A 22,374-nucleotide genomic window follows, 5' to 3' on the forward strand; every position below is an offset into this window, starting at 1 on the left:
AACGTCGTTTTCCTATTGTCTAAGCCTCCATGGAATAAATAAGAGATTTTTTGATCAAGCTGACGAGAAACAAAATTGTGTAATAGAAAACAAAAGCATCTAACAAAAAAATATACTAATATTAAATTAACTTTGCTGGTGAACTAATTTATATAATTAAGAATTTATTATGAATTCAATGGGCGGCTTAACTTTTCAAGTTATATATAAGCGAAGAACTTCGCATCAAGCGAAACCCAAGAGCGACAAAAATTCAGAGAGAGAGAGAGAGCCAAAACAAAACAAAAAAAAGCTTTACAAAATACCTGATTCAACCCCCAAAGTTTTTGTTTTGATCTATTCCACCCACTTCTCAGTACAATCTCTTCCTTTTTTTTTTTGTTCTTTCTTATATTTTGATTTTGAGTCAGTCAACTAAGAGGGTGTGTTTTTAATCCCTCTCTGTTACTTTTTGTTCTTCGTTAGATTTCTCACAAAAACCTATCCTTTTTAAGATCCATGGCAGCCATAAATATGTTCAATAGCAACACAGATCTTTCAGATCCTTTTAAAGAAGAGCTCATGAAAGCACTTCAACCTTTCACCAACAACACTGTTTCTTCTTCTTCTTCTCCTTGTACGTATTCAAACACAACCTTCGGTTTCAATCAAACCACACCTCTGGGTCTAAACCAGCTCACACCATACCAGATCCACCAGATCCAAAACCAGCTTAACCAGAGACGTAACACCATCTCCCCAAACCTCGCCCCAAGGCCGGTCCCAATGAAGAGCATGGCCACTCAGAAACTCTACAGAGGAGTTAGACAAAGGCACTGGGGAAAATGGGTAGCTGAGATCCGTCTGCCCAAGAACAGAACCCGACTCTGGCTTGGAACTTTCGACACAGCTGAAGAAGCAGCCATGGCTTATGACCTAGCCGCTTACAAGCTACGAGGCGAGTTCGCGAGGCTTAACTTCCCACAATTCAGACACGAGGATGGATACTACGGAGGAGACAGCTTCTTCAATCCTCTCCATTCATCTGTTGACGCAAAGCTCCAAGCGATTTGTCAGAGCTTGAGAAAAACAGAGGATGATCATCATCATCGAATTCATCTCCCCTGTTCTGAAACAGAGCTGTTCCCGCCAAAAACAGAGTATCAAGAAAGCGATGAGTATGGGTTCTTGAGATCCGTTGAGAATTCGTTTTCCGATGAGTCTCAGGTGGAATCTTCTTCGCCGGAATCGTGTGTTACTACTAATACTACGTTCTTGGACTTCTCGGAGTCTGGGTTTGATGAGATTGGGAGTTTCGGGCTGGAGAAGTTTCCTTCTGTCGAGATTGATTGGGATGCCATTAGCAAATTGTCCGAATCTTGAAAAAAAAAAAACACAAGTCTTTCTCTTTTTCTTCTTTAGGATATTGTCTTTCATTTTAAGCGTCTGATGATGATGATGTCTCGTATTAAGTTTAGTTTACCTCTACAACTGAATTTTTTTTTCACAGTTGTCGAGAGACTCGTCGTCTAGGGTATGTTTCTGTTCCTCCTCCTCCTCCTCCATGGTTTTGGTCTGACTGGTTTATGTTTCTTTTTAACTTTCAAAAACCTTTGTCATTGACCAATCGGAGAAGTTTCTATGTATTGTGTATTTATCTCTCGTCTTTAAATTTTTTAATGAAGAATGTAAATTATTAGTCTCTTTTTATTTTATGATTTTGTTTAAACATTAGAAAACTATAAGATTTGCATGCTGTTAAAGTATATAATAATTTACCAAAACGTTTTTATTTAAATATCTTTTTAAAAAACATGAAAGACTAATGCGTTTCATATTTATGGTTTCAAACAACAAAGAAAAATAATGAAATATCAATGGAAGAAAATTGAGATTCTCTCTATTTCTGCCGAGGAAATTCCAAAAAACAAAACCAAATATGAATTATAGACTTTTTATTCCGACGATGATTTTAAATAAGTTTTTGTTTGTATTTGTGTCTATTGTGGACGATATGGGGGCCAGAGAGGAGTCCTTTGTTGACAATTTGGAACACATATATAAGCCACAAAGCTGGATGCTTTAAGGTAAAGAATCTTTACAATAACCAACAAATGTGGCAAAGATTTTAAACTTATTAATATATATAGTGTTATATACCAACTTTCAAGAATATTTTTTCAAATATTATACAATATATATTCAGAAAATTAGACAAAGCAGCCTTATCCATTATTCTGATCCTTTTCTTTCAGCACGTAAAGACAGTGTTCATACTTCCAAAAAATTGAAATGGATGTTTATGGAATTATTTAAAGGAATATTTTTTTGGAACGTTTCATTATTTAAATTATTTTCATAACTGATTATTTTCTATTGGCATGCGGCTTTCAATAAACTAATTGGCGCATAAACGTTGATCTATCTTTTTAGGAGTTTCAGTGATTCACTTGCTTACGGTATGTATTTTGTTAATGAAATAAAGGATTTTAATTGAATTGAACAATAGACAAGATATAGAAGTCTCTAGTTCAGGATTATTTATATCTTATCTAACTCGATTGGTTATTGTGTGATATACTGATATGGTTTATATGGATTTTAACCGTCATATTTAGCAGGTTTAGTTCTGTAAGAACTTTGATTTTTGGTCTTCCAAACTTGAAAAGATCTATGCGCAAAAAAATAGTACCCGCAGAAGTCATATATGTTCTGTACGTCTGGACCTAACCTAATTCTGTTGATTACAGGCCTTTTAAGTTCATATTGGACCATAAGGAATTGGCACTTCACAGTTGAGTAAAGCACTCCGAATCGGAGTTGATGCTGCGTTGGTTGTGCACACATGCAAATTAGTAGTCTGATGAGATGTACTGTCTTCTGATCCGATTTACAAACCAAGCCCGATAAGCTTTCAGAGAATCGTAACCGAAGAAAAATATCTTAAAAGAGGAGTTCAATCGGCCCATGAGAATTTATGATATAGTCTATTTGCGATTTAGCATGGCCATTTATTTTTCAAATTTAGCACCATCTTTTGTTGGTCTTCTCTGAATCGTAAATTAAGATATGGGATTGGCAAACCGAATGGGTAAGAGAAACCTATTTACAAAATAGTATAGAATTACATCTTGAGTTTTGGCAATATGGAGTCAAACAATAATTGGACAAACAAAACTTTAAGAAAACGAAAACAAAGTATAAGAAAAACAAACAAAAATATAACAAAACGAAAACAAGGTATAATTCTTCCTAAATATTCATCAAGTAAAGTGGGAATAAATGTCATTCGGATGGCTGCAAATTTGTTAACAAGGACTTTTCAGAATTGATCAAAGTTTTCTCCATAGCAAGTAGGTAATGGAAGATAAGTAGATAGTATACAGCTTAGATACAAAAAAAATGATATAAATAACATATTTTTCAATTTTGTTTGTAACTTTGTATATAATAATATAAGTGTTTGTGTGATGTAGATATGAGAGAGGTATATACACTAATATACACGTCAAACTTTAAACGTTAAGTGTTAATAATATGTGTATAAGAATACTATATAGTGATGGAGAAGGGCACGTGCTTGGTCGAATAAAAAGAGAAAATTGGAGGATACATCCCTCAACTTTATGTATCGAATTAGATAAAGATTAATATTTTTCCTTATATATTTAATCACAAAAGAACAAAGATGAGAGGGCTTAGGGTTAATATTAATGCAAGACACGTCGAAAGTGAAAAACTCCAACGCGAAGCTTACTATGATCCATTATAATTCAGATGTCACAATCGTTCCAACTAGTTTCCGTTCAGATCCGTCGAGCGATATTCCAATTTATACACACGATCTAGAAAAGTTTTATCTTTTCATCATACTAGTATAGTTTAAATGATCATTTTCTATAGCAAAAATATCTACATCACTACGTGCACTCAGTGTAATAGTCGAATATACACTACTCATTATACTACTGAGTACTGAGAAGACTTGAAGTCAATATATCACCACGACGTACGTGTTTTCAAGTTGTTTTCGTTACGCGTTTCAAGTTTAAGGAATCAATGTCGCATCTCTAGACATATAACTTACAAACTTCGACAATTCAACTAGATACATGTATGTGAGTGGACTCACAGTTATCACCTGGTTATAACATTTACTGATTTTTTTTTTTAATATAATTAACAGTATATTGAACTTTAATATTTTTGGAGGTTAATATATCTATATATATATATTGAACTTTAAATCGCATGAAAACAAGCTGCGATGATTAATATATAGCTTTGCATTTCAGATACGTTAAAAAGAGGATCATATCAATCTCATAGCTTTAATTATCGAAAAAGTGTCGGTCCATTAAAGGCTTGAAGGCCTTGAAGATATAAAGAGAAGCCACCCACATTGTAGATTGGCGACTCTTGGAGATTATAAAGAGTAACCTAAGACATTCTACTTTTAACACACTCATATAGATATAGATGATTTTAAAGTTAGAACATGCTTCTTTTCTTCTTTTTAAAGATGATTTTTCTGTACTTCAAAATTAATAGCCTCCAAATATTTCCGAAATGTTATTAGAAAAGTTATTTAAAAAATCTATATATATTGTAGGAATGAAAATGTGACATGAGGAATAACCTATATCATGTTGTAATCGCATATATGTAGATATTGATTCTTATCTATGGAACATCTGTAAATGGATCATTGTTTAGATATATATGATCTACCTAAATTTAAAAAGTAATCAAACATTTTCATGTAGCTTAATTATAGCTTCTGCTTTATTATATTTCTAAATCGTGGAAAAGTTCTCAATGATTGGGCGCATTTTGGCCTGAAATCATATCATTACACTAAGATTAAAACCTAACATCTCGTTAGTCGTGACATATGGTATCTATGTCATTTTAATATTCGTTATATCACCATTATAAATTAAGACTATTGTTTATTTTAGATTGATGTAATAATTAGGCGTGGATCAACTCTAGAACGATTGAAAAAGGTATCACTGATCAGTATCAAGTTCGAGGTTGGTTGGTTGGGATGGGAGAAAATTATATCTACAATGAAGATGTAGAGCCTAGCTAGCTACAAGGTTAATTTAATTTATTTATGGGGCCATGAGGAGCAACTTGATCGAATAGTACAGTTTTTAACAATAAGAATCATTACCTTTTATTCTTTCATAGACGACGTCCATATATCGATCGATTAATATTCTTAAAATTAAAGGCTACCAACTTTTTCTTTTATTTGTTTCCTTTGAAAATAAAAGAACCAGAATCTGCATCTAAGACATGGCCGTGTCTAGATTACTAAATATCTAAAGCATGATAATATATATATATATATATATATATATTTTTAATATAAAATCTTAGTGTAAGCTCTAATGACTCGAACGATTAATTAAATAAAATAGCAAATAAAACAAATTTACAAAAAAAAAAAACCTTTTTTTGCCGTGTTAACTGAAAATCAGGTAATGGATGACGTGGAAAAACTCTGGTCGAGGTTAGCCACGCTTAAGGACCCCACCAACCATTTATATGCCGAAGAGTTTGGAGAAACGGTTAGCAGTTTAGTCAAAGCCATTGACTCTTCAAGCAACTATGACTTTTTTCCCCTTTCTTGTAAGTTTGGGCCAAAAAAAAAAAGTAAAGAGCTTCGAAATTAGTTTTTTTTTTCAGTAGAAAATAGAAATTTATTTATTTTCCTCAAAACCCCATACACTAAAATTATCAAAAACGACAGGGTTATAATTGAGGGAAAAAAGGGCCCTTATAAAATTAATTACAATACCCTGTTTTTATTTGCTTTCATAAAGTGCACAGTCCTCGAATTTACTTGTTTGGTGGTTTACACGAAGAGTTCGTCGATCGCATCCAAAATTGTCATGAGAAGAATGTGACATATGGTCAAAGAATATTAACTTGTCTCATGCATACGGCATTATGTTTCAAACTGCTCACTTAATCAAAAAGGAATTGATGGTAACTGAGGATGTTTTCAATCGTTAGCATGATGAAACTTATTTCTTACATATCGGTCCATGATTAGTTTTCTAGCTTTACCAAGAACTATCTCGAGTAGAAATGTGACTTTATGATTATACAAACTTTGCTTAATCGTAATTTTGCCCATCAGCCAGCTTAACATAAGTAATTAACGTACGACTCGATAGACGAGATTAACATTATGCGGACAATTATTTGCATATGATACTTTTATGCCTCGTAGGGATCCACATGTTAGGTAGAGACACTCTTGATTCGTTACACGTGAGGTGTCGGTTCCGAATTTTGCTTTGAACCTTGCCTTAGTGACACTTCCATTGACGCATATATATATTTATAACTTCATACAAATTAATTAACGCATTTATATATTATGTGTAATTGTGTATGAGTGTATATGTCTTTTGCTATTGGTACATTATTGTTCAAGTTAATATCTACGTATGCTTTATAAGAGGAAGCGTACACAATGTCGTTTGTTTCTTGATGCATGCTATATATTGTTGTTATGAATATGAAGAGATAATAGATTGAGAAATCAGAAAGATATGAAACTAAAAGTTACAAATATATATATATATATATTAAGGGAAAATCACTAGTTTGACCCAAATTGAGCAGTTAATTGCTAGATTAACTCCTAAAATTTGAGGGTCAGTTGGGTTAGTTTTATACCGAAAATACCCTTTTTTGCTTTGTTAGGAAAAAAAAAAGTCAATATTACCCTTGGTTAAAAATTCCTGCAATTTCATTTTTTTTTTTTTTTTTTTTATAAAAGTCTGCCATACAAGTAATGGCAGATTAATTTGTAAGTGGCAGATTTATTGTCGATGACAGTTTTTCTTTGGCAGACTTATTTTAGATGGCAGATTAATTTGCAGAGTTTGACGGCAGATTTTTTTCTATGGCAGATTTATTTGAAGTGTGTAACAACAGTTTTTTTGTGAACAACAGATTTTCTTAACGCGACAGACTTATTTATAAAGTCATGACAGATTTTCATTGTTTTAGTCAATTTTCTTGGAATTTTGTGGCAGATTTTTTATGATTGTTGTAACAGTTTTATTTTTCACTTAAAAAATCTGTCATATTGCGACAGATTTATAAACGTAAAATTAATTGCTAGTTTGACATATAGTGGTGACAGATTTTTTGTAAGTTATGACTGATTTTTGGATTGATGGAAAAATCTGTTGTTTGATAACAGATTTTCGAAAGTCTTTTTAAAATTGCTATATTGACCCACATGCACAATATACGTTATGGCAGATTTTCTTATGTTATGACAGTTGTTTTTTCCTACTAAAAAATCTGCTGCTTGATAACAGATTTATTATATATGAATACAATGATAACAAATTTGTTTTATGTTGATATAGTGACAGCAGATTTTTTAGTCATACTTTATTTTTAAAAATTATATTAAAACAATAAACATCATATTTTTTAATCATTTTGTTTTTTTCATAATCATATTTTTTAAATCAAAATATTAAATGCTATATTGTATTTTCGTTTTAAAAAAAAAATAACAAATTTTTTAGGTTTTTAGTCTATTTTTTAATCATTTTATATTTTTCATTAATCATATTTTTAAATCAAAATATTAAATGCTAATATTAAATGCTATTGTATTTTCGTTTAAAAAAAAAAACATATTTTCTGGAGTTTTAGTCTATTTTTTAATCATTTTATATTATTCATTAATCATATTTTTAAATCAAAATATTAAATGCTATATTGTATTTTCGTTTTTAAAAAAAAGCTAAAAAAAAATCTGGGTTTTTAGTCATTTTACCTAAAAATTGTGTCATTCTAGTTATTGGATAAATTGGAGTGTTAATCTAGCAATTAATTGCCAAATTTGTGTCAAACTGGTATATTTTCACATATATTAAAGTGTGGTTTGTTTTGATCGTATATGAAAATATTGTTTCAGTGTTACTGGACTTAATTGAATAAGAGTTTTAAATGCTACGTTACGACGCAGGAATAACGATTTAGGTTCCGTGGACTAGCTACAAGTAAACAAGAGATGATATTTTAAAATTATTTGTTTGGTTATCCAAGTATATATATATATATACGCTTCAATCAAATGTAAATCGAACTATCTGAAAGTAGTGGTCATAAGAATATTTCAGACTATTTTAGTCCCAAAAAATCACGTTTTATATTTGAATAAGTTTTTCCTTCTCCTAGAAGTTACTAAGAATCCGATTCAAATTCTTCTAAATTCCGCAATTAAATCATAATAATGCATGCATGCGCGCGTTAGACTATATACATCGATGTTTCCTACATCATCAGTACAAGCTTCTATGAGTTTTTGAGCATCTGAGAGATTCTGGAGTATGAAGAGAATAAAATCCCACCGACGATATATATTTTTTTTGGGGAAAATATGAATTATATTACCCAAAGGAATTACAAAAACTTTCAATGGCCAAAAGGTTAAAAAGGTAAGAGAATACTAAAAGAGGCAACAATAAGCAAAAGAGTAAAGAGAAATTTAGCTTGGAGTGAGCAAACCATTGTGAAAAGCAGTCTGCTACAACCTTTTACGTTCTATATATAGCATGCGAGCAACGTGTCCCGTGTACTTCAATCGACTTGCCCAAGGACAGAGGAAGAGGTGAAAGAGTGTAAACGGTTGTTCCTTTCACGCCAGGAAAAGTATTCTGTAGCTTCAGCTTGTGTACATGTGTGGAAAATTTTGCATAAAACGGAGATGACATGTACATGCACATTTTCACATACTGAACTTATTGGAGGGAGTCTCTAATTCCTTGGGTGAGTTAGGATACTGGAAGCGATCAGTCAGAGGTACCCCCAATTATTCAGACCAAAACCAGCAAAGTTTCCCATTCCCATAAGGCCATATAAAAGTAACCGGACCATAATTATAATAGCCAGCCAATCATTCTTCAACAAATTCCCAATAAATTTCAACAAAGTCCCAACAAATTCCCAATAAACTAACTATAACTTAAAAAAAAAAAAAACTAAAAATGTTCGATGCAGCAACGAGAAACTTTTTTTCATATTATAAAATTACATGTTAGGACCATGATTGGCTGATGAAACTCTGAGGTCTTAATTCGTAACCCGTTAAAATAATGAGCTAACGTGATGATTTTCTCTTTCTTTTTGTTTTCCAATGATATTTCGAATTAATTTGAAAATTTACAAAACACTTGATCTGGTTCTTTATATCTAATTATTATAGTTGAGTACCAGAGATTATTATTGATAAAAAACAAAATTAGGAGCAAGATGGCAAAAAGAAGAGCATATAATATGGTACCGGTGGTGCTGTTAATGGGAAGGGGACCACGCGGCGGTTGCTACAAAAAAAAAAAACGATCGGTGAGAGCGAGAAAGCCGCTTTGTGGGGACACACTCTCAATGGGTTCCAGCGTTCGGAATTCGGACACACACAATATCTGAATTTTTCTTTTTCCTTTTTTTGTTAAGTTTTATAATGTTGCCCAAAACACAAACTTTTATTTTATTTTCCTATAAATAATTTGCCACTATAAATTCAGACCATACCACACACCTTAGCCTCTGTCTCTCTCAAAGCCCACACTCACATTTCTCATTCTGTAACTCAACTCTCTTTCGTTCCATAAAAGAAAAGAAAAAAAAAAAAAAACTCTTTCGTTCGACTCACATTTACGAACTAAAATGGGTATATTGTTATTTTCTTATATACTAAACAAATACATACCCTAGTTTATATTCTCTTATATATCCTTACCTGTTTTTGTTTTTTGCAGTAAGATTCATAGAAGAAAACACAAAAACCGTGGAAAAAGAAACGGGAAACAAATCAAACAACGACGTAACAACGGCGAAGAAGAAAGTTCTTCAAGATCTTATTATCAACCATGGAGGAGGACTAATCAATTCATGGGTTGATTCAATGAGAGCTTGTTCTCCTACTCATCTTAAATCTTTGTTGAAACAAAACTCTTGGCTCGTACGTATATCATTTACTCGATCAAGCTAGCTCTATATATATATATATAATATTTACGTACATACATCTGTTTTTCCTTTCTCTTATTAATAAATAATAATAAATGGAGTACTGTATGTATATATAACTTTCGCAGACAGAACATCCATCAGCTTTGGATATGTTTGAAGACATTCTTCACCTTTCTGAAGGAAAACAAATCGTTATGTTCTTGGATTATGATGGGACTCTATCTCCCATTGTTGATGATCCTGATCGAGCTTTCATGTCTAAGAAGGTTCATTTCCATTTCCAATATCAATAAAGAAATTTACTTAATTATTGACAAAATTAAAATATTTAACTTATATTCTCTTTTGGGTCTGATTTTTTTAGATGAGGAGAACTGTGAGGAAGTTAGCAAACTGTTTCCCGACGGCCATAGTTAGTGGGAGATGCAGAGAAAAAGTATTTATTAAACTTAAAGTCTTTAAACTAATGATTTGATTAGTAATTCTTAAACTAATGATTTGATTATGACAATTTTTCAGGTTTATAATTTTGTTAAACTGACTGAGTTGTACTATGCTGGAAGTCATGGAATGGACATCAAAGGACCAGAGCAAGGTTCCAAATATGAGGAAGTAAGTTTTTTTTCATTACTTTTTACATAAATAAAAGTTTTAAACTGAAATAAATTAATATCAACTTTGATCCTCATATTTTGTTGTTGCATACAAAATTTACAGGATAGTAAATCTCTTCTTTGCCAACCAGCTACAGAGTTTCTCCCCATGATCGATGAGGTCACAATCTCCTTCAAGATTTATAGTCTCATATATTAAAAAAAAAAATTTAAAAATAATAATATAGACCTATTTTCTTGTCACTTACATTTATTTTAAATATTTTTGGTACAGGTTTATCAAAAATTAGTGCAGAAAACAAAACTTACTCCCGGAGCCCAAGTAGAGAACAATAAGTTTTGTGTGTCTGTTCACTTCCGACGCGTCAATGAAAATGTACGATAATATTCTCTCTCTTTTCTTTTTTAAATTCTATTAATCATGTACTTAAAACAAAACTAATCACTTAATTAGTTAATTTATATATTGACAGAACTGGAGTGATTTGGCCAACCAAGTTCGATCAGTAATGAAGGACTACCCTAAGCTCCGTCTTACTCAAGGAAGAAAAGTACGATATAGTATTAATTATTTAATTAGAGTTTAAGGTAAAGGACTAAGTGTTTACTTTATTAACAGAGTTTATTTATATTCTGGTATAATCATTTCAGGTTTTGGAGGTTCGTCCTATCATTAAATGGGATAAAGGCAAAGCACTCGAGTTTTTATTAGAATCACTAGGTAAAATTTTCCTCAACTATTACCTAATTAATTACGAGTGGGAATGGCTAAGATCAATAATATTAATCAAAATTAGTATTGCCTTTGTGTAGGATACGCTAACTGTACCGACGTGTTTCCTCTTTACATCGGAGATGATCGCACAGACGAAGATGCATTTAAGGTGTATATCGAGTCTTATTCTGATATTGAATTTAAATAGTTAACGTTAAATAACCTTCTTTTTTTTTGGGGTTAAAGTAAGGTTCAAAAATCTAACTAGTAAATTTTATTGAATATAGATTTTGAGAGAAAGAAGACAGGGTCTTGGCATCCTTGTATCCAAATTTCCAAAAGAGACCAGTGCGTCTTATTCTCTACAAGAGCCCGATGAGGTATATTGTGTTAAGATCTAAATTAGAAAGTTTCCATTATGTTTTAGAAGTTAAATTATTGTTATGTATGTGACCCATCTCGTACATATATTATAAGCTGATATTGTACTATTTTCTTTTTTCTTAATTGGTAACAGGTTATGGATTTCTTGCAACGTTTAGTGGAATGGAAAGAATTGAGATCTGGAGCATGATGAGAGCTTTAAGTACATAAGTTTTTTTTTAATAACTTTTTAATTTTAATATTTCCTTTTCTGTTTCCTACCTTTATTGTACTCAACGCATATATAAAATGTTTATAAGAATATTGTAGATCCATTCTCATGGAATGTATTTTTATATTATTTCAATCAATGTGGTTCTATATCATTTTCACTATGAGTCTATGTATAAATACTTTGACATGTATTTTTTCATGATTCTCAAAACGAATTGAACATATATTGGTTTAATAACATGTTTCTATTGAATTTTGACTGTTCAATCTCCACTACAAAATTCTTATACGAATTTTTGAGATTTTAAAAGGATTCCTCAGACTTAAAATTAGACAAATAATGTTATTATAAGATGGTTCAATTTTTTTTAAAACAAAAGTTTGGTTAGGATTGTGTTTCTATTTTCGGATTAAAAAAAGGAGATAGATTTATTTGACTAGATGAACGATGCGATTTTTTTTAGATCATTTTTTTCAATTCATATCAAATATAACCATATCCGCTTTTATGGATGAACCATCCTACTCTAAATTAAATTGTTTGAAGATCTTAGTTCATATATGCTATTTCTTCTAATACAGGGCTTCTCAGAAATAGAATTATAAAAGCTGTTAAAAAAAACAATAGAATCTTAAAGCTAAGCTCATCGTATGGAATCTATTTGCAAAGAAGAAGGGATCTTCTATTTTATTTTACTTTACTTTCGGAAAACATGATGAAAAACGGAATATTCTATGGGGCACAACTTGTGTGGGAAGATAGCGTCAAACAGACTCGACCTATATGATCGGATCTTTGCTTATAAAGCTTAACTAATTAAGGGAGGCTTAACTAATTAAGGGAGGCTTAACTACGTTTCTTTAAGTTTTGTTTTAAAAAAAAAAAAGACAGAAAAACGCCTAATTATGCGTAACCAATTATCTTACGATGGAATCTTATGTAACACTATTTGTAGTCTTAGGAATCCCAAGGAGAGAGCACCAAAAGAGAATCTCTCTGACATACAGCTCTAATATGTATTTTGAAGTTAATGTTCAACAGTTTGTGTATATCAAGAAGACCTCGTTCAAATGTTTTTTCCTTCTAGTTTTTAAATTCTGTGGTTTTGAATATAAACAGTAATAACATTTTTGTCCAAAAAAAAAGAAAAAACAGTAATAACATTTATAGGTTTGCCATATTCACAAAGTGCACTCTGATCACCTTAATTCGATCTTAACGTTATTTTTTTCGGATTAGGGTAACCTAAAGCAAAAAAAAAAACAGTATTTTGAAATTCACTTCGTTTTTTCCAATTTTATTTTTTCGTAAAAGCTCAAAGTCAAACGGCTGAAGTTGTAGAAGCGTGAGATAGTTATAATACAATTCCGATGCTTTACCCAAAATTGAGCATGTCGACAATCTAGATTAATAGTATTTGATTGTTAGGGTCACAATCCCATGCGGTCAAACTCAATATTTTGACTCATAAAAAGCTGCAAATCAAGATTTTCAATATTTTCCTCAACTAACGAACAAAGAAAACTAGGTCTGATCTATATAATTTTATAATCTGTTAATTAAATGACCAACTTGATTGACTTCTCATATCCTGGACTTATAATCAATTACAAGTGTGCATGTTATTATAGCTATAGCATGAGAAACAATGAAGAAAATGTTTTGTAATTAGCGATCAAAAAGTAATTAGATAAATCATTATCAGTAGTTAGGCTTTAATTGTAGTAGGGTTTTTTAGTCTTCCCACGTTATTAGCTGTCTACTTTTGAACAAACCATCAATGCTACTTCACCCATTTCCCCCGACATGCCACAAGAAGATCATTGTAAGATTTGGTGGCGTATAAATATATAATTATAATTATGAAATAGTTTAGATAATTTTGATGCTCCAAAGTTATTATGGAAGAGGATATTAATTGGTTAATTTATATGACTAACAACCCTAAGTTCTTAGGCTATGCTCTAGACTACAGTATAATGAAAATTCTAGAGCCAATTGGCCCGTGAATTGTGAAGCTCTATGGTTTGCCAATCACACACTATCGACACGTGCTGATCACTATATTTACAAAATCTGTCATATTCAAATTATTCAGTGAACCAATAACTCAGAGAGTCAGAGTATTTGATTTATAATAACAAATAAAAAATAATACTTAATGATGGAATTAGCTCTAGATCCGAATCTTTCATAGAATCATTCATAGGCCTCCCAAGTCCCAACTTATGTGCCCGTTGAGTCGTTGGAAAACAGTTTGTTAAACGTAAATTCATAGTAAAGAAGTAAACTACTTACGGATATACTTTCGGATTATACCAATCATTTTACGAGAGTATCATATTTAACAAGCGCTGAGTTTAACTAACTAAACGATACAAGAAACACGCGAGTTAACGAGTTTGAGATCTCACGGTAAAATCTTTTTTCTCATCTGGAAACCATCTAGAAAAATTCACGAAATTAAAGATTATTACAAGTTTACTAGTTATCTCTATCTCCTACTCGAACACTCTCTACTCACGTACATGCTTAAAAGCGTAGTCATTTTACTGAAATTGAGTTTGCCTATGATTGACAAAGAGACGTTGAAATAAAAAATAATAATAAAAAATCCGATGATAATTTGCCTCACGTTGACCAGAAAATATGTTATTTTGTTATGTACATATGATACCACTAATCAAACTAAGATTTGGTGCAATTCTTTCTTTCTTCTGTTCTGTGACTTAGCATTTTCTTTATACAGGTTAATTAGGGTTTTGTATTAAGGATAAAGACATGTATTAATTAACACACTACACTAAACAAATCCTTAGAAATTGTTGGAAAGCAAAAGTTACAACGGAAGAGTTGGAATCCACCAGAAAAAAAAGTGAGAGAGAGATTCTATATTGTTTTAACTTTTTAGCTTTAATTTCTCCAATTGTCCGTATAAAAGAATAAAAAAATTTCACACTCCAATTATTGGCCGACTACAAATTTTAAAAGCATATAAGCACAATAATAGTAGCATAGCATCAAACCAATTATTGGTCGCCGTAAGATTTCAAGTTTGTAGACCCTTTTTATGCATACATAGGTCAATTTAAAAAGACCCATTCCTACGAGAAAGTATGAAAATAGTAAAAGAAACCTTAATAATGCATGCCTTCTTTGAACTTTGAGTTTGGCATCAACTGAATGTGAACGCATTCAAGTTTAACGTGCTTGACTTCCTCGTATATAAATTAAAATCCGGTCTTACATTTCCATTTCAATTTAACATTTTTTTTAAAAACTGCTTAAAATTCAATTAACAATAAAAACACTCTGAAATGACATGTGCATTAGACTGATAACAGTAAAAACAATAAGCTACTAAACCAATAAAAGTAAGATAAAGAAGGCTCTTCAATTGATTAATACAAGACCAGAAGCACTACATCTTAACCATCTATTATCTATGTAACTATATTGTCTCCACATGCATTAATAAATATTTTTTGATATATTTGTCAAGTACGTTAACAAGAATATATATTTGTCAACTAAAAATGCCAAGGAACATTTCACATGACCAAGATCCCCTTTTTCGTGAATCATCTTAAGGTGTTTTATCAATGAATATCTAACACGTGTTCTCTGAAGGATGTGTTCATCATTTACGCAGCCACATCCATATATATGTAATTATGAGTATGGGAAGTTCCAAACTCTTTGGTGGCATGTGGAGGCATGTGACTCAGATGCCCTCATTAGGGGGAGCAAAACTTATGTGTCGATCTTTTACTTGAAGAATCCTCTCTGACACTTCTTAGAAATAGGAAAGTTTGTTGTATTTACATTATTTATAACAAAGTCTAAATAATTTTAGTGGACGATGGTCGGCTTTAAAATTAAAATAAAGAAGATGAAAAGGTTTATGTTTTATTATACACGGCTGCTAAGAAAGTACAAGAACCACTTCAAGAAGAAAAGAAAAAAAGCATGGGTTCCAAGTTCCAACGAGACCATGTGGAATTGTAGGATAAAGAGTTTGTATTGGTCTTTAGTTTTGTTTTTCTTTTTCTGAACAGCATTGTATTGGTCTTTAGTTATGCTGGTTTAAACCGGTATTACCATCCACTCGTTTGGTATTGGGTCTGAAAAATACTGAGTACGAAAAAAATTATGAGAAAATAAAACGTGATTGTTTAAAATTTCCATAAAAATGGGTTACGAACAAGATGAGTTATCTGTCTTAAATTCGAAAGTAGTTGAAGTGGATTAATTTGTACCCGTATAATAACAACAAACAGAAGGGAAAAAAAAAAAAACTAGTTGAGAGTCAAAGTCTGATGTTTCACCTAATCACATTCATAACCGAATGATTAGTGTGATCGATGAGAGAGGTCGGTAGACGAAACAAAATTCACAATTTCGACATGACTAACTTCATAGATAAATTAGGAGAGAGTAATAAAAAAGTAAGTTGGACACGTCTCTCAAGCGATAACCAGGCACTCTGCTGGAAAGATTCATTAATTATTTTTATTCATAGGATTAAATTTAGTTCTTATGCAGCCCACAAAAAAAAAAAAAAGTGCATGTAACGTATTGAAGTGTTAATATAGTTCATTAAATATAACACCCTTACAATTCATATTATTTATTTGTATCCTTTTATTTTTGTTATTAGCATCGATATATAATGTTGTGTTTCTTCTTTATGCTACTGGAGTAACAAATCCTATCCGACGTTTCTTTATGTCTTGAAAAGCGAACAGAGTGTGATACCTTCTCATAAACGCTAATCCGAGAAACCTACATGCCAGTTTAGTTCTCTTACTAGCGGACCTAAAATATCCGTCATCCCAGAGTCATTGATGTGCACGGTACAAACACAATGTTTGGTTGGTTTTTGACCAATGTAGCCATCTTCACTGTCCAAAAGTCTTTAAACGGCTTTGTTATGACAGGAACGTATGCACGGTCTTCTTCCAAGTGCTCCTGGTTGTATCCACCAAAAATGATTACCCCACCAGTTCATCTCAACCAATTATGGAGAAAATTTTTCTCGTGATAGATTTTTGTTTAATCAGGTTCTCTAAAATGGTGACCGTTCCCTCCACTGCGCCATACGTGGAAACTCCAAGCCATTGAACAGCACATTTTCAAAGATTTTATTTGGTGTAGCCGTACAAAATTCTGGCCCTCGAGTAGAAAACCATCAAACTCAACATTTTCTTGGGCTAAACCACCCCTTATGACACCCTTATGATACGCCATCTCCACAAATTTTCCACCTAAACAATGAGAGAATTAAAAGTTAGAACGTACGTAACTACGTATCATAGATGAATAGAGAGTTAGAATTAAGAGCATGCAAACAGAAAAATTACGGCTGGAAACGTATGTTGTGGAGGTTGACGCATCGAACTTGGGATGTCCAGGATAAGGCCACCACGCTGATGGAACCCACAGGTTACTCCTAGCCAAATCAAAGACTGTTTTAAATAATTGGCCTGGGTTTCCTAGGCTAGTTTCGCCGTAGAAGACGACTTCACGGTAGTTTTGTAGACCCACGGCTTTGGTGATATCTACATTCATCTTGATGGTAATAGTGTGGTTAGAAGATACTAACCTTGAGAAAGTATTAACAGGAGAAATATGAGAGATTACATTTTATGAAAAATGAAACTTTCGTTATTAAAAGAGTAGAATTCAAACACAATTGATGTAATGAAAAACAAAACAAAAGCTTGATATAAATTATATAGCACGAACTGATGTATAAAAATAAAACATGTGCTTAATTTGTGTGGTGTGATAAGTGTGTATCGAGGCTTTGTGGGTGTTAAACTGTAAATCATGCTTTTTGTGGGTGTTAAACTGTAAATCATGCTTTGTAGATGTTAGATTATTATCTTGCTGGGAAAGTAATTATAACTGGGCCATGGTTTAATGGGCCATAAAATGCTGTTTTAGCCCCAATAGCTCAATTTAGGTTCCGAATCGCTCGCGAAGCAATTGAGCTTAAATTGACGACCAAAAATAAATAACCTCAAAACAACAACATTGCACAAAGTAAGAGGGGAGGGTATTAAAAGCCAGCCAAAGTTTAATAGTATAATCTCACATAATGGATGTTTTCTAAAAAAATATATAAATTTTTTAAAAACAATCAAATCTCTTAAAAATATAAAACTCTAAAATATTAAAATCCTACCAAATTCTTTAAAATTTAAGTTCAATACCCCTCTAATTGACAAAGATCAAAACAAAACAGAACCGGATTAATTATATCGATACCACCATACAATCCAAGAAGGTATATGATAAAGGTACCATAAGCACATCATCAACCCATTCAATCTTGCCCCATATTTCGTCACCTCCACGACACTTTTCAAGGGAAATCATCGCACACCAAATCTTCTTGTTTCGTTTAGACAGCGTAAACCCGTCCCATACCATTACGAGTTTCCCAGCAAAGTTAACTATTTCAACCCTATCTGTTTCACGGAACTTATTTAAAAACTCCACACCTTTGATCATTCTCCAGACTTTAGACTTCGTGTCCAACCACCAGCACTTTTTGTTATGATAAATATAACGTACTTTATCAATCAGACACCATCTGTAATTTAAGGGTATATCTTTAATGTCCCAGCTACCTTCTTGAGTATCATAAATATAATACTTCTTCTCGCTATAAAGGTACATCTTTTTCTGATGAATTTCGATTTTCCTAACCCAATGTCCACGAACCTCTGGACCAGGGTCTGGCAAAGGTTCCCATGTTTGAGTCTTTATGTCGAAAACTTCTGCCCAATTCATGGATTCATCCGACGCACACCCTCCCATTACGTATATTTTAGGATATATGCCAGCAACCATTGCGTTGTTCCGGGCCATGGACATGCTAGGGGCTTTACGTAAGGTGTGAAGACTCCTATTTCTATATACCCACACAGAGGAGGAAGGAGCATCGTGTCCACCAATTATGTAGGTTTCTGAACCAACAGTCATACAGGGTATTGGTACTTGATAATTGTACGATGAAGGCAACGGCACCAGTAAATTTCCAGTAGACTTTTTCTTGATCGGGCTATTGTTGGTTAAGGTTTGATTAGGTTTTATCCAAAGAGTGAACCAACAAGGATCAGAACGAGTTGGCAATTTTAGCAATACGAAGAGGCGGGTTTCTTTAGTTCCAAGCTGAGATCTTGCCTCGTAAAGCTCGTCTGATAAGATGATTGAGCGGAATTGCTTTGATACGAGGCAGAGTATTGGGTAGTACGATCCGGAGACGTGGGCTAAGCAACTCACAACGATTTCGTGTGGTAGTGATGATAATGACGGAGATTGGTTTGTACTAAGAGGTGCGTCTTCTTGGGAGATCATAGCTCTAGGAGTTATGGCTAAATACGGTCAGCTACGTATTATCAAACAACCTTTGTTTGCTTGATATTAAAGCGATCCCTTGATCTAGTTAAAAAATATAGTTGAACCAATTAGAAAGGTAGCAGCAATCAAATGGGGGATGTTAGATGACGTACTCGTTAATTAGTTAGATGGACACAAATAATTATATGAGATCTATGTATATCTTCAACAATAATGTTTACCCCAACAATTAGTTAAATTAATCTAGTGATTATAAAAATTTAATATAGATAGGAGCAATGTTGTATGATTGTATCTAGAAACTCTACCAGGTAAAATACAAAATTTTAAAATAAATGTAGATTTTTTAAATATACTGCGTGATTTATTGAATTTATAATTAATCGTTTTGTCGAATTCAACTCACACATATATATAACTAGATTTGAAAATCAAGTCATAAATTTTGATTTTCGTTAGAATATAAGAAAATTAAATTGCAAAAAGAGAAAAAGCCAAAAAGGTAGACATTGATAATGATAGGTGTAAATGGCCAATTTGCCTAACGTGTTGGTTTGATTTCTCAAATTCCATAGCTTTGATGATATACTATATGAATGTACTACCCATTGATTTTGTCAATAGTGAAAATCTGAGCATAATTTTTTAAAATACTCATAATTTAAAGAACATGACTTAAAAAACCAGTGACTTAAAAGACTAAAAACAAAAGCATGATCACAAATATTGATCAAACCGGTTTCACTTCACAACGCAAGAAAACATATGAACTAGGAACCGTACGCACAATGCTAGCCCACTCAACCTTTCCCCAAACTTCACCATCGATGCGTCTTTCAAGTGCAATCACGGCACACCAAATATTCTTGTTTTGATGACGAGGCTTCGCAAATATGTCCCACAAAATTTAGAGTTTCTCACCATAGTTAGCTATTTCAAGAAAACCAAAAGGACAGTACCGATTCAATGTAGCCAAACCCTTGATAACTTTCCATTGTTCATGCTTTGTGTCATACCACGAGCAACTTTGTCTACCACAACGGTACCATACATTCTTTATCTCACACTTTCTCTCAATCATCACGAGTGGTCTTGCGTCAAGGTCCCATTTGTCTTCTTTAGGATCATAAACATAGTCCCTCGCATGGCTGTTCTTAACGTAAATCTTTCCTTCCATCACCTCCATATATTTGATTGAAGATAAGCGTAGCTCAACCCCAGGGTCAGGTAAAGGTTCCCAAGTTCGCGTTTTTGGGTCAAAAACTTCACCCCAATAAGTAGATTCATGTCTTGAACAACCTCCCATTACGTATATTTTTTCATCGAGGACACACGCAACAACGTTGGCTCGAGTTACCGTCATGCTAGGGGTTTACGCCAGGCGTAAATAGTGCTCTTATCACAAACCCACATGAAAGAGGACGGAGTATTATCTTTGCTGATCGCGTATAACTGTGAACCAGTCTCACCGATGAACATTGGTACACGAGGAGAATACGAAGAAGGCATTGGCACCAACAAAGCATTTCCGGTGGACTTTTTCTTCTTCCCTATGTCATTGGTTAGGGTTTGATCAGGTTTTATCCAGAGACTAAACCATGAGGGAAGACAAAGATTGGGTAACTGTAAGCAGACGTGAAGGACGTTTTCATGTGTTCGAACGTGCAACCGCTCCACGTAGAGCTCCCTGGATAAGACGAAAGAGCAGAAACTCTTGCAGACTAGGGAGAGTCTCGGGTAGTACGATTTCGGTATTTGGGCTAAACAGTTTACAACGATTTCATCAGGAAGTGACAGAAACGACAGAGATGATGATGCATTTGTTTTCTTCTTTTTCTGCGGCGGTTCGACTTCGGCGGAATCCATTGAGTGCGGCAGAGACTAGGGCTTTCTTATACAAAAGTAGGGTTGAGCATGAATTTGTTAACCAACCTCGAGACGTTGGTTTTGTTTGAGGTGGTTCTACTTTAGAGTTCTCCATACTATAAAGGCGACACGATTAGGTCATTTTAGAAAGACCTTTGTCTTATATATATATACCTTTGTATTATTTTTTAATTAAAAATTGACCCCTTCATTTAGAAAGATCTTTAATTAATCGTCCCCGTTTGAAAAATAACATAATCAATATCTATCCGTTTTAGCTTCTATGAATTACAAGACAAAAGCTCTGTTCCAAGTAGTAGCAGTTTCAAACAGGGCATATATGGAGAATAGTCCTGTTTCAAGATATGTGTGATTGTAGGGTTGTTTTGTGATATTTTTTTTTGTTGACATCAAACATTCCGTTATATAAGATTCAAGGATTACATGCTTCATGCTTCCATCCAAAGGGAGCCAAACATACCAATAAACTTATATAGGAGGAAAAGTAAAATACAAACATTGTTCTTAAAATACACGACACACAAGCTTTATAGCTCGAGTTGAAACCATAAAATTGACAAAATAAACAAAGGGGACCAAATCTCCTAAAGAGAAAGAATTCATACAGAATGTGAGGCCACTCGTGATGATGGATGACCAATGTCGTATGGTCAGCCACCTTAATAACCACAAACGTTGCGAAAGAACGAACACATTTTTTGAATTCCGAACATGCACCAAAATTCCGTGAAAAGGGGTTACACGTTGGACAAGACCAAAGTCTTGTGATATTGAGTGTAGATTTTCTAAAATAAAAAAAATAGTGCAACAGTGAAAATATCTACCGATCTTAAATTAAAAAAGAATTTAGCCAATCACCCCCAACATGTTCTCTGTAAAACGATGATCGAAATTTGAAATGAGTTTTATATAGTGATAGTTAAAGAAATAGCTACAGATAATTTTAACACCTGAGTTTAGATTTAACACCAAGCACACACAAACAAATGTATCATAGTTTCATGCCAAACTATTTAATAATTAAAGGTTAAGCAAAAGCCATATAATCCATGGAACAACTTTGACGATATATACTAGCAGAACTGTATTCCTCATTGATGCTGCTAATGATTTCAGCTAGGAATATACTTAAACAATAATAATTAACTAAAAAGCCAATTCTCCACAATCAAAAACAAATTAAAACATAA

General features: G+C 32.9%; 4 protein-coding genes and 1 pseudogene across 4 annotated transcripts; 2 read left to right on the forward strand and 3 right to left on the reverse strand.

Moving 5' to 3' along the window:
• The first annotated feature begins 207 nt into the window (after window positions 1-207).
• LOC104716268 (ethylene-responsive transcription factor ERF060) lies at window positions 208-1,683 on the forward strand. Its single transcript, XM_010433660.2, has one exon. It carries the CDS (start codon window positions 499-501, stop codon window positions 1,360-1,362), a length of 864 nt encoding a protein of 287 aa, XP_010431962.1. The 5' UTR covers window positions 208-498; the 3' UTR covers window positions 1,363-1,683.
• Window positions 1,684-9,477: 7,794 nt separating this feature from the next.
• On the forward strand, window positions 9,478-12,077 carry LOC104716269 (putative trehalose-phosphate phosphatase H). Its single transcript, XM_010433661.3, has 12 exons — window positions 9,478-9,697; window positions 9,786-9,988; window positions 10,125-10,265; window positions 10,364-10,435; window positions 10,519-10,611; window positions 10,717-10,773; window positions 10,888-10,989; window positions 11,087-11,164; window positions 11,265-11,334; window positions 11,427-11,497; window positions 11,616-11,708; window positions 11,846-12,077. The coding sequence occupies exons 1-12, from the start codon at window positions 9,694-9,696 to the stop codon at window positions 11,900-11,902; spliced, it is 1,041 nt and encodes a 346-aa protein (XP_010431963.1). The 5' UTR covers window positions 9,478-9,693; the 3' UTR covers window positions 11,903-12,077.
• A 4,679-nt stretch (window positions 12,078-16,756) lies between these two features.
• On the reverse strand, window positions 16,757-17,497 carry LOC147935706 (uncharacterized). Its single transcript, XM_087470228.1, has 3 exons — window positions 17,290-17,497; window positions 17,090-17,193; window positions 16,757-16,897 (listed from the first exon to the last, which is right to left on the reverse strand). Exons 1-3 carry the CDS (start codon window positions 17,495-17,497, stop codon window positions 16,757-16,759), a joined length of 453 nt encoding a protein of 150 aa, XP_087326354.1.
• A 690-nt stretch (window positions 17,498-18,187) lies between these two features.
• LOC104719924 (putative F-box/kelch-repeat protein At4g39760) lies at window positions 18,188-19,434 on the reverse strand. Its single transcript, XM_010437909.2, has one exon. It carries the CDS (start codon window positions 19,292-19,294, stop codon window positions 18,188-18,190), a length of 1,107 nt encoding a protein of 368 aa, XP_010436211.1. The 5' UTR covers window positions 19,295-19,434.
• Window positions 19,435-20,027: 593 nt separating this feature from the next.
• LOC104719925 (putative F-box/kelch-repeat protein At4g39756 pseudogene) lies at window positions 20,028-21,163 on the reverse strand (annotated as a pseudogene).
• Window positions 21,164-22,374: the final 1,211 nt, after the last annotated feature.

Source organism: Camelina sativa, chromosome 10 (genome assembly GCF_030686135.1).
Source record: "Camelina sativa cultivar CO46 ecotype springtype chromosome 10, ASM3068613v1".
Classification (NCBI taxonomy): Eukaryota; Viridiplantae; Streptophyta; class Magnoliopsida; order Brassicales; family Brassicaceae; genus Camelina; species Camelina sativa.